Source organism: Odocoileus virginianus, chromosome 3 (genome assembly GCF_023699985.2).
Source record: "Odocoileus virginianus isolate 20LAN1187 ecotype Illinois chromosome 3, Ovbor_1.2, whole genome shotgun sequence".
NCBI classification, from domain to species: Eukaryota; Metazoa; Chordata; class Mammalia; order Artiodactyla; family Cervidae; genus Odocoileus; species Odocoileus virginianus.
The window spans coordinates 89,124,316-89,137,334 of record NC_069676.1 but is presented as its reverse complement, the minus strand read 5'-3'; the positions used below and the strand labels follow the sequence as shown (position 1 = coordinate 89,137,334).

The 13,019-nt window shown below is 37.9% G+C and overlaps 1 protein-coding gene across 5 annotated transcripts in view; it reads left to right on the top strand.

The window, feature by feature from the left end:
- SKIC3 (SKI3 subunit of superkiller complex) overlaps positions 1–13,019 on the top strand; it is a 100,394-nt gene that overhangs the window by 4,749 nt on the left and 82,626 nt on the right. For 3 of the 5 annotated variants that reach the window (XM_070465835.1, XM_070465831.1, XM_070465832.1), the window contains 6 exons: positions 434–506; positions 5,580–5,670; positions 9,007–9,150; positions 10,203–10,294; positions 10,680–10,755; positions 11,258–11,398. In XM_070465835.1, the coding sequence (XP_070321936.1) occupies positions 5,581–5,670; positions 9,007–9,150; positions 10,203–10,294; positions 10,680–10,755; positions 11,258–11,398 (543 nt within the window). In that variant the 5' untranslated portion in view covers positions 434–506; position 5,580. Of the gene's footprint in view, positions 1–433; positions 507–3,928; positions 4,080–5,562; positions 5,671–9,006; positions 9,151–10,202; positions 10,295–10,679; positions 10,756–11,257; positions 11,399–13,019 lie in introns of all 5 variants that reach the window. The other 2 variants (XM_070465833.1, XM_070465834.1) reach the window with 2 other exon arrangements.

Sequence of the window (13,019 nt, the reverse complement as noted above, 5' to 3'; positions counted from 1 at the left end):
TGGGCTGCAGTCCATGGGGTTGCAAAGAGTCAGACATGACCGAGTGACTAACACATACACACAAGTGCCCTTAATTCTTCTAGATTTAAAACAAAGTGTAGATGTAGATAATATTCTCTTCTGGCTGAGTTTTTTACATTGAAGTCAGTGTATTTTGAGTTTCTGTATTTTTTTCCGAATATGATTGCTTATGGAAGTTTGTTTTGGCATCTTACTGGTGACACAGTTTAGATGACTTCAGAAATTTGGAGATTGTAATTAGTGTCTTTTTAGGAAAGAAAGAAATTGGAAAATTGTACATAATTCTCATGTTTTAAATTATAAATTATGAAAATTTAACCTGAATCTGATGTGTCAAAAAATTCAACATGTTGTGGGTGGTGTATGTCATCTTTTTTATGTGCCTAACTGTCTTATGTTTTATTTAATCTAGATGGATAAACATTTAAGGAGCAATCTGAAACTCAGTTTACAAAGAAGATAGAGGTAGTGATAATAGGTAAAAGGTAAGTGTCTGGAATGCTAAATCGTAGGTAGCTGTACTCTACTTTTGCTTAATGATTGATACTACCAATTCTTTTGAGAAGGAAGATTAAATGGTGCAGGTTATTATCCCAGATTATAAGTCATCACAGAGCACCTTTTGACTTTTGTAGTTAGATTTAAAGGTTATCATTTATTTTTGCTTTTTGTAATTAACTTCCATTGTTGTTAATCGTTACTGTTTTCTCTTCTTAGTTTGCTTTGTGGAATGTTTGTATCTGGCACAGTTGAATGTGGCTTCAATTTCCATAGCTTTAACTGGGGTGTGTAGGACATGTCAGTTCATCTACTTGTCATCTAAATGTTAGTTTTGAGGTATATCATTGTCTTTTGGCATGGTTGTCACTTTGTATCTTTTTATTAGGTGCGGTTGTTGCTTTTTATGCTTGATATGGTGAATCAAAACCCTTTTAGTGGTAGTAAAAAAAAAAAAACCCTTTATTGAGTGAGAATGTGCTAAATAAACACTTTACTTATCATTGAGATAGAGGATAAAAAATGGGAGGAGAGGTATAAGGATCAAGTTTGTGGGGCTATGGAAGAATATTAAAGACACTTGTAAAAGGGCTGGGGTTTTCTCTGAAGTGTTGGAAATGCTTGAGATAGAGGGAAGTATCCCAAACAGAGGAATATGAGGTTATGTGGAATCCTTATGAGTAGTAGGATTTTACTCTGTGAAATGGGTAGATGATTAATGCAGTATAAAGCTTTGTGAAGAAAATGAGTGAATGAGCCTCTTCATTCTCCATAACACTTCCTGAAAAAGAGGAAGACATTTTCAGGGCTAGAAAGAGGGCTAGAAAGGCAGATTATTTTGTCTTTCAGAAAAATATAATCTCCTGAAACTAATATTTATTTTTATATATGCATTATATTTTAGGTGAAGAGAGAAGGTGTTAGTGCTAGCTTGTTATGCTAAATGCCAAATCGAATGAACAAGGGATAGGAGGAGAACAGAGGATTCCACTGCAACAAGTTTGTTGTTCAGTCAGTTGTGCCCAACACTTTGTGACCCCATGGACTGCAGCACACCAGGCTTCCCGGTCCTTCACTGTCTCCCAGAATTTGCACAGACTCATGTCCTTTGAGGTGGTGATGCCATCCAACCATCTCATCCTCTGTCACCCTCTTCTTCTTTTGCCCTCAGCCTTTCCCAGCATCAGGGTCTTTTCCAGTGAGTCAGCTCTTCGCATCAGGTGGCCAATGTATTGGAGCTTCAACTTCAGCATCAGTCCTTCCAGTGAATATTCAGGATTGATTTCCTTTAGGATTGACTAATTTGATCTCCTTGCTGTCCAAGAGTCTTCTCCATCACCACAATTTGAAAGCATCAATTCTTCTGCGCTCAGCCTTCTTTATGGTCCAACTCACACATCCATACAGGACTACTGGAAAAACCATAGCTTTGACCATATGGACCTTTGTCGGTGAAGTGATGTCTGTGCTTTTTAATACACTGTCTAGATTCATCATAGCTTTTCTTCCAAGGACCAGGGGTCTTTTAATTTCATGGCTGCAGTCACTGTCCATAGTGATTTTGGAGCTCAAGAAAATAAAGTCTGTCACTGTCTCCATTGTTGCCTCATCATTTGCCATGAAGTGATGGGACCAGATGCCATGATCTTCATTTTTTGAATGTTGAATTTTAAGCCAGCTTTTTCATTCTTCTCTTTTACCTTCATCAATAGGCTCTTTAGTTCCTCTTCACTTTCTGCCATAAGGGTGGTATTATCTGCATATCTGAGGTTATTGATATTTCTCCTGGCAATCTTGATTCCAGCTTGAGCTTCATCCAGCCTGGCATTTCACATGATGTACTTTGCATGTAAGTTCAATAAACAGGTTGACAATATACAGCCTTGATGTACTCCTTTGCCAGTTTGGAACCAGTTCATTGTTGCATGTCCAGTTGTAACTGATGCTTCTTGACCTGCCTACAGGTTTTTCAGGAGACAGGTAAGGTGGTCTGGTATTCCCATCTCTTTTAGAATTTTCCATTGTTTGTTGTGATCCACACAGTCAGAGGATTTAGTGTAGTCAGTGAAGCCGAAGTAGATGTTTTTCTGGAATTTCCTTGTTTTTTCTATGATCCAACAGATGTTGGCAATTTGATCTGTTTTTTTTCTTTTCTAAATCCAGCTTGTACATCTGGAAGTTCATGGTTCACATACTGTTGAAGCCTGGCTTGGAAAATTTTGAGCATTACTTTGCTAGCATGTGAGATGAGTGCAATTGTGCAGTAGTTTGAACATTCTTTGGCATTGCCCTTCTTTGGGATTGGAATGAAAACTGACCTTTTCCAGTCCTCTGGCCACTGCTGAATTTTCCAAATTTGCTGGCATATTGAGTGCAGCACTTTCACAGCATCATCTTTCTAGGATTTGAAATAGCTCAACTAGAATTCCATCACCTCCACTAGCTTTGTTCATGGTAGTGCTTCCTAAAGCCCACTTGACTTCATACTCCAGGATGTCTGGCTCTAGGTGAGTTATCACACTATCATGGTTATCTGGGTTATCAAGACCTTTTTTGTACAGCAAGAGTAGATGTCATTACCTGTGGAGACATGTCAAGCTATAGAAGGGTATTGAACATTCAAATTGGCAGCCAAGAGAAGAATAGAATTTGTCTCATATGGTTTTTAAAAATAACCCACTTCGAGGCATTTGACAGCTCCATGTTGGCTGCTCCATTTAAGTCTAGATTTGTCTCATTTTCAAAGTCTTATGTAAACTGGTGGTCTACCTACCCAGCCTAATTTTCCTCTGTTCTTCAGCAAGTCCTTCCTCTTCCATTCAGCCTGACTTCCTTATTGTTTCCTGCACGTTCCACGCTCATTCCCATCTCTCCGACTTTGCTAATGCAATGCCTCTGGCTGGAGTAAGTTTCCTTCTTCCCTCCATTCTCAGATCCTTTCTCTACCTCTACCTCGTCGCTGTTGATTACTTCACATCACACTTCTGCTGTCTACACTCGTATTGTACTTGCACTCATTAGCCTTAGTTTAGAATTTGATTCCTCAGTGACTCACATGCCTTAGGTCTCTCTCTAGATTGAGATTATTTTCTTCAGAGCAGAGGCCTTCCTTTCTATGTCTTCTGTCAAATGCAGCATATAGCTTGGGAGCTGCATGTTGGGTTGGTGCTGACTGCTTCTGCTTTGTTCAGATGTGCTTTTACTTGTATGTTGGGTGATAGAAAAGATGGTGATCTTTGTCCTGGGAAAGTTGCATTCTTCTGTTTGCTTTTGCTTGGTCTTATCTTGAAACTGTTTTTGTTCTTTTTTAACTTGGGTATCTCTTGGTTTTTTTCTTCTTGGGTGTCTCTGTATCCCTTTCTGTTGGTCCAGATTAGCTGTCATCATCACTGTCATTCTCTTCATTCAGTCTGCAGGTTTATCTACCAGAGATAACTTTGGTGTGAGAAATACAATGTAGCATCAGCATAGAGACTTGGTTGCTTCAAGCAAGATTTGCAGAATGTATAAAAATCCTTCTGATGTTTTACATCTGTAAATTTATGCCAATATAATTTCAGGTAATAGAGTAGCATCCAAAATAAGAGCATGTGAATATGTTGCTTTAATTGTCTAATTATTGTAACTACACAAAAAGCCCCTTTTCTGCCTATTTAGGGAATCTCATTTTGGCTGTAGATAAACTGATACTTTAATATTTTAGTTTTTGTATTATTTAATCTAAAATTCAAAAGACATTTTTTTTTTTTTTTTTAAATTCTCTGGCTTCTTAAATTTCTTTCATTTTAGCTTGTGCCTCAGCCTGTTTGGATGTAAAGAGCTGTCAGCTACCATGTCAGTGAGCCACCTTCTTGGTTCATTTTGCTACCTTGAGCATCAGCAGTTGATAATGACCTAATATGTGCATAGCTTTGTTTTACATCCTTGAGGTTAGAGTTCAATGGAGTCGGCAAAAAAAAAATACAAATGTTTCTTCTTTCAAGATTGAGCTGTGATTGAATTTCACTGGTTTACTGGTAAATGGAATACATTGTGACATCTTAAGATACGTTAGTTTATTTAAGATTACACTAATGTATCTTCAGTGACTATTTTGTCTACAAATTGAAATATCTATGGCTGCAATTAGTATACAGTCTTCTTGAATATTCCTTGCCTTCATTTAAGTATAAACATTACGTTTACTTCTCTTCAAAGAATACTATATTACAAGGAATACTATACTACTGTCATCCTAAAGAAATCCTTACTGTGAAAAAAGTTAAAATCCTGATTTATATTTTATAGAAATTAACATCAAAACAGAATGCTTTCTTCAACTTAGATCATAGTTACTGAAATTTATTTGTGTTAATGTTTTTACTCTGTGACTTGGCTTTGTTTTAGTACTTGCTTTGTGTAGAATTCTGTTGAGATTGGTGTGTACTTTGGGTCCTGGCCCATAAGATCATCTGTGTTTTAGCCTACTATATAGAGAATGCATGTAATTCAAATACAGTGCAATTTCAGCAAATATTTGTTAATATACACAGTTTGTCAGATACTAAGTATGAGGATACTGCAGTTAAACAACAACAACAATCCAACAACAACAGATTAAAACTCCCTGCCTACATGGAGCTTATATTGTGATGGGGTTGGGAAACATAATAAATAAGTATATAATATATTAGATGGTGATGAGTGCTACGAAGAAAAGTAAATGCAGTATTAAAGAAAAATTTTGAGTGGTTGCGAGTTGGAAGAGGGAAGTGTTAACATTTTAAATAGTGTGGCCAAGAAAGGTTTCATTGAAGAAGTGACATTTGAGTAAAAATCTGAAGAGATGATCTGACTTTCTGTTTTTTCAACATAAAATATGTTTATTTTAACGGGAAAGAATGTTCCATGTGGAAGGAATTACACGTGCCTTTTTCAGAGGTTCAGTTTCTTCAATTTGTTGGAACTGTTACAGTTAGATGGGTATCATTGTAGTTTCATTCAGGCTGAAATTAGTATATAGTCCTTTTGCACAGTCCTTTGCCTTCATTTAAGTGTAAGCAGTCTTTTCGTTTTGACAGAATGTCCAGCAAGGAAGTAAAGACTGCTCTGAAAAGTGCTAGAGATGCGATCAGAAACAAAGAATACAAGGAAGCTTTGAAACATTGTAAGGTAATTAATTTTTTTTTTTCCTTCCACAATAGAAATGTTCACATCTGGCAGCATCACTGATTTGTAATATGTGAATCATTGCTGTCTAAATAGAAAAGTGGTCAGCCCTTCTAGTAGAACCATTAGTGTGCTTGGGCCCGGATAAGCTACTTTTGCCACTTAACTAACTTGATCTTTCTCTGTATTGGTAACTTATCAAAGGCACGTTCCCAAAACCTGAATGTCTCTTAGCTGTCTTTTGATGGGTTGTACTGTGGAACACTATTGCATCTTAAAGTTTTCCTTCTTTAATGGCATGTTGGCGGGAGAATCAGCTTGGTGTGTGGTTGTGAGCATTAAGATTCTAAAGCTCCTTTCTGTGCTGATGGAAACGTTTGAGTCCAGGAGGAGGAGCTGAAGGTGCAGGAGAGATGCAGGCAGGTAGCAGGAGTGCAGTCCCTGGGAGGTGAGTGAGGGTGGGATTTTAGGGCCGTTGACACCTCTGTCTAAACAGGGGGGAAGACAGTTGCAGATCCATAGCCATCAGGTTTGTAGATTGGGGGGTGGTGGTGGGGAGATAAACGTCCCCCTCCGATGGCTCCTGTCTTCTTAGGTATAAGCTGAGGCTGAAAGAGAAGTTGTGTAGGAGGTTTGAGACAAGAGAAGGTACGATACAGTTGTCATTTGCCATGAGAGAAGAAATTTATTAGTAAGGATTAGCAGGATTACCAGACTAATGAATGTCCTTGTGAAGTTTCATGTTATTAAAGTGAAATTGGTGTACTGAGCTATGTAGTTTCTTCCTTTGTGTTACCCTTCTCAGGCTTGGAGATGGACATGATGAATTCTATATATAGGCAGTAAGAAAGTTGAGGGGAAAGAGAGGCAAAGGGTGGAGGATGTCTGCAAGGGAGTGATGACAGTGATGGGCAGTACAGTGTGAGCTGGGACATGAGAGGTGAGAACTGAGAAGTAGGGTGATTGTTGGAAGGAGGGGAGGTTAAAAAAAAAAGTTGGTCATTCTAGAGGTTAGAGAATTGTTACCATTACAGTAATTGAACTGGGAAGATGGGAGGGGTACATGCTGGAAACCCAGGTTTGGATGGCTGAGTACTGAGGCTAAGTAACTGAGAGGCCTTGACATTCATTGGGTCATCTGCATGACTGATAGAACGATTACTGGAATTGAAGTGGAGAGGAGGGATTACCCTATTTTCACTGAAGGAAAGAGGATACCTAGAAGGTTGGTAGATGGTAGCAACAAGAAGGATATTTTCTAGAGTATAGCTGTTGGTTTGATCTTCAAAGGTCCTGGGATTTTTGAAGGAAGAGGGGAGCAGAAGAAGAATATATTACAGGTGACAAGTGTGAGCAACGGAAACCCTTGTCTTATCTCCTGGCCTATGATATATGGGATGTACGTGAAAAGAAATCAGCTGCAGCATGTAAGATCTATAGGGCCGAAGCCCAGTTTCATTGAAACAGAATTTGGTGCAGTTCAAAGCAAGATTGAACGTAGGGACCTCAGCTGTTCGTATTGGGAGTTTCAGCGATTGCACTGAAGAGTTCAGGACGGGGAACATATGGAAATCCATGGCTTAGTCATGTCAGTGTATGGCAAAAACCACTACAATATTGTCAAGTAATTCGCCTCCAACTAATAAAAATAAATGGAAAAATAGAAAAAGAGTTCAGGACAGTGGGAGGGAGAGAAATGAGTTAGCCTGGGGGAAATAGATAGCAATATAGAATGAGAGTCTAAAGGGATGAAGAATGCCCTTGAGAGGTTAGGTTTCTAGTGAGCCCAGCAGGGGTGGAGGTCATGGCAGAACTAACCCTCATATTGAAGAAGGTGGACGGGCTGTTCAGACTCAAAATAAGAAGGAGGCGGTGGCGGGGGGCTGGGAGGGGTTGTTTCCTTCAGCACTAGACTGATCTAACACAGGTGTGAATCTGTCTGTTAATATATACAGAAGTACCACAGCTGCCTTCTTTCTGATTCCCATATGAATTCCACCAAGCAGTTTATAATTTATACCAGAGCCTCAGCTGGAAAGCCAAAGATGGGGAACTAGTCAGTGGCAAATGTGTGATGACTTAACGTGTAGTAACCTAGAAAGTTGAAATTTTAAGAGAAGTCGCCCCTTAGTCTATTTGCTGTGTTTGGTCTGATTCATCACCTCCTCTGCTGGTGCTCCTGTAACTCAGGAGAAGCATGCCTTTAGGCAGCCTTGTCTGCCTTGTGCGGATGGGTTTGGAGTCAGGTACTTTTTTCCTCATCTCAGAATTCCATACCTGCTTTCACTGCACTGTTATAATTCTTTCCTTAGAAAGTCTGTTTCCGATCTTGAAAAACCTGGTGATTAGGCAGACAGCAGGTCCTTACTGACTGGGTTGACTATGGCATTTGTCATTTGCTTCACAGTTGTATGCCAGTTGTTGACCTTGGTGTTGGGAGCATGAACGTTTAATATGACTTCAGTGTTTGGAGCTTAGCTTTGGTGCTTATCTCATTGGTGCTGGTTTTTTGGGAGGTAGCATTATGAGAGAGAAGGGAGCTTGTGCTGTATACTGGGGACATTGCTAGAAGTGTCATATGGTTGCACATAAGACTAATAATCTGCCTGCTTTAACTCAGAAGTGTTCCTCTTTTCTCTAGAGTATGTAAAACCTTAAGAGCTAATTTCATTTTAGCTAGTAGTTTTGTGTTCCTTTCACTGGAACATCTTTGCTTTCTATTTCAAACTGTTTTACCTTAGCAAATAGTTGTTACTTCTGTAAGGAGTAACTCTGTATATAATTTTTGTTCTAGTTGAGAGGTGTTGTTTAAACATTCATTGCCAATATTACTTTTGAACATATTTGGTGCAATCACGTTGGAGTCAAAATACTTTCCTAGCATATAATATCAATGAAAATATCTATCTGTTTAATATGGGGAGATGGTATTGTAGGGAAGGAAAATACGGGAGTTGGAAAAGGTGAAACAATATGGAAAATAATTTTGTAAGTGACTGGTAGCAGTGTGTTGTGGAGGGTGGTAAGAATAGTCTTAACTGTGCTTTTTTATACTTAGTGTTATTCTCAAGGGGCAGAGGGAGGCACTTGGCTGAGGCATGAGGATTACTTGGGCATCTTTGTGAAACATGCCTCGTATTTCAGGCCCCCCGCAGTCACTGGTTCAGTCCAACTCCCCCTCCCGTTGAGGAAACTGGGGAGTGGTTAAGTGGTATTCTGAAGATCATCCAGTTAGTGGTGGATCCAGATGTCCTGACTGTTAGGTAGACTGTCTTTGATTATTCTTTGTCCATGAGCTTCCAAAACATAATGACCATCTCCTTTAATTTTTTCAACCAGACAGTGTTAAAACAAGAGAAGAATAACTATAATGCCTGGGTTTTTATTGGCGTTGCTGCAGCCGAGCTGGAACAGCCTGATCAGGCCCAGGGTGCCTACAGGAAAGCTGCTGAATTAGAGCCAGACCAGCTGCTAGCTTGGCAGGTATGTAGACTTTTTTTTTTTAACTATGTTATAGGAAAGAACTTTTTTCAAAATACAGGTGACAGCTTTACAATAAGCACTTAGATCTCCATTTACCCAGTATAAGAGAGAAGAAATTAAATTTATTGATCCAGTAAACTTGAAAGTTAGTTGGTGCCAAGGATGCTGTTTGCTACTGTTTAACCTCTAATCCAAAGGATTATTTCCCAATGTTAGGACAGAAATTGAAACATGATTATATAAATCTCCAATTTAATTATGTATACATATGAGAGACTTATCAAGAATATTCTTTATGCTTATCTGAGGGAAAAGATGGTATATTAATGTTTTTTTAAAAAAATAATATGAAAAAATTTGAAATTCTGTATCTATGAATATGAGTTACATTCTTTTTTCTTATTTAATGGTCTCTGTTTTTTACTTGGCTTCTCCAGCTTTTTCATGTTTAATGACTTTGTTTCGTATCTCAATCACATCTTAGAAACTGTGATTAATAGGAGGTAGAAGACTCTAGAGAACATGAACCTGTTTGTCTCAGGTTCACATGAACAAGAACATGAGTAGGTTATCTGGTAACATCTCTCTGATGCCAGCTTTTATTGTGTACTCTTTGGTTTAGGATATCTATCTTTATTTGAAGCAAAAATGGTAGTTTCCAAAGAGTACTTGGATTTCTTTCTTTTGACCATGTGAAAATAGTGTGTGGTAACATCTTGGGGGTTAAAATTGCATAGTAATTATTAAAAAATTATTTTTTATTGTGAAATATATTTTCAGAAGTAAAGAGAATGATGACATGAACCACTCTATGCCCATCATCCAGTTTCAATAAAAACCTACTCATGGCCAGTGTTTTTTCATGTGTACTTTCACCCACTCCCTCCTCCCTCCAATTATTTGGAGGCAAATCCCAGGCGTTTTATTTCATCTGTAAACTATAATAATCTCTACCATAAATAGTCTTTGCAGATTGTCACTTTACTTAGCAAAATAAGTGTGAGCACGCTGGGTGCCTTGGGAAGACTAACCGCTGCTGTTTCCTTTCTTAGGGGTTAGCGAGCTTGTATGAGAAATGCAACCACATCAGTGCTAAGGATGACTTGCCTGGAGTTTACCAGAAGCTCCTGGATCTGTATGAAAGGTGATCAATGTGTGGGCAAAGGCTCATTCCTTTAAAGGCTTGAAGCAGAAGAAACTGATTAAAATCAGTTAGAAGCACTCCAGACATTTACTGGGAATTGGAAGTCATTTTTCTTTTAACCTGTTGTTGCAGAATCTCTTAATTGTGATTGAAACAGCAATAGTAGGGGTTGACTTATTTGAGAACTTTGATGTTATTTTTAGTCAATAATGTTTCTTAAACCTTTCTTTTTTATGAGGGGCTCATTTTATGAAATTTCGCTGTAGTGTAGTAGAGGATATGTTCCAGTGCCTAGTATTATTTTGGGGATATTTTAATTTTTTTTGTTTTAAGTCTTCAGTTTTTTCCATTAATCAGATTCAAAATCCTTTTTTTCTGTTCCAAGTGTTGACAAACAGAAGTGGTGTGATGTCTGTAAGAAACTGGTGGATCTGTATTACCAAGAAAAGAAACACGTAGAGGTCGGTTAATGATTTGCTTGGGTAGTAAATTTCTTTTAATAAAACCATTACTAAATGGGAGCTGTCATTTAGCTTAAGGAAACATTAAAAAAATTAACATATGGTACAGCATCAAAACAAATGACAGTGCTTTGAAAACTAACTTGGAATTCAGGTATCAGGATTTCCAAACTTTTTCAAAACCAGGCAGGGATAAATAAAATAAGTAAAAGTGCATCATCTGTAGGATTTAGTGTCCCACTGCTGATGCTTTAAGTTATGAGGACTGGGGCATGCAGTCATTCCTGTATATACTCTGGTGTTTCAGTTGTACTTCTAATATAAGGACTATGTGGGTTTGCCCAATCATCCTGTTTTTTCATGGAATTCATAATAGATGGAGCTCTCTGCTTTTGCAATTTTTATGTATTAGTAAATAAAAATGCTTAAATTTTAGATTTAAATGTTTTTAATGGCATTTTGATATTTTAGATATAGTAACCATTTTAAATCTCCCTGGTAGGTGGCCCGGACATGGCACAAATTGATAAAGACACGACAGGAAGAAGGTGCAGACAGCCAGGAGCTTCATCAGCTGTGGAGGAAGTTGACTCAGTTGCTGGCTGAGTGCACTGAGGATCAGAATAATGAGACCCAGCAACTGGTACTAAGCCATTTACTCCCCACAGTTTGTGTCATGAAAATCGATCATTCAGTTGAATTTAGAAAATGGAAACATGATATAATATAGAAAAACACTGTATGTCAGACTAGACATCTTAAATTCATAGAGGCTCTTCCTGATAAAGTCAGAATTATAGGCCTGCAGTTTCAAATTAAGTCTGAACAGAGTGGAAATGGTATTCAGGGTATCAAAATTTTATGTCCTTGTATTCACAAGAATTCACACTTTATCAGTTACTTAATAACTGTGAAAAAGAAACTATGAAATTGACTTTTACAAAACTGCTGTTTCTAAAAAGTTGTACCTTAAAGGTATGTTTTCTTCGTATTTCTGAACTAAGAGTACCAAATTGCTTTCAGGTTTAAAAATTAGAGTGTTTTATTTACTTATATATTTAATTTTTATTGAAGTATTATTAGTTGACAGTGTTGTGTTAGTTTTAGGTGTACAGCAGCGTGAATCAGTTATTCATAGACAGGTATCTACTCTTTTTAGATTCTTTTCCCGCACAGGTCGTTAAAGAGTATGGAGTAGAGTTCCCTGTGCTGTATACAGTCGGTCCTGATTAGTCCTGTGTTTTATATGTGGTACTGTGAGTATGTCAGTCCCAGTTTCCCAATTTATCCCTCCCCTGCTACATTGCCCCCCATAACTGTGAGGTTGTTTTCTGCCTCTGTCTCTCTGTACCGTTTCTTGTAGATTCAGCATGTAAGTGATAACATATGATATTTGTCTTTCTGCGTCTGACTACTCGGTATGGCAGTCTTTGGATCCATCCATGTTGTTGCAGATGGGATTATTTCATTCTTTTTTATGGCTGAGTAATATTCCATTGTGTGTATGTACATAACGCATCTTCCTTATCCACTCCTCTGTCAATGGACATTTAGGTTGCTTCTGTGTCTTGGCTGTTGTAAATAGTGCTGTATTGAGCATTGGGGTGCACGTGTCTTTTTGAATCATGGTTTTCTCCAGGCATATGCCCAGGAGTGGGATTGCTGGATCGCCTTAGTTCTGTATTTGTTTTTTAAGGAACCTGCATGCCGTTTTCCACATGGTTGCACCATTTTGCATTCCCACCAACAGTGAGGAGGCTTTCTCTTCCTCCACACATCTCCAGCGTTTATTGTTTGTGGTCTTTTAGATGATGGCTGTTGTGACTGGTGTGAGGTGATGCCTCACTGTAGTTTTGATCTACAGTTTTCTAATAATTAGTGATGTTGAACATCTTTTCATGTGCCTCTTGGCCATCTTGTTTGTATGTCTTCTTTGGAGAAATGTCTGTTTAGATCTTGCACTCAGTTTTTTCTGGGGTTATTTGTTTTTTTCTGTTGTTGTTGTTATTGAGCTGCATGAAGTGTTTGTATTAAATGTATTTTGGAGATTAATCCCTTGTCAGTCATAGACTATTATATTTAGACTGTTTATATTTGGTATTTAGATTACTTATTCCTAGCAATATTCCTCTTTAAACTGCAGCTTTTCAAGTAATTGAAAACAATTTTTAAAAGACTATAAAACAACCATTGGTTTTGAACTGTAAATGAAAAATATTTTCCTCATTCTATTTTTTATAAGTTTAAAGGTAAATTTAATTTCT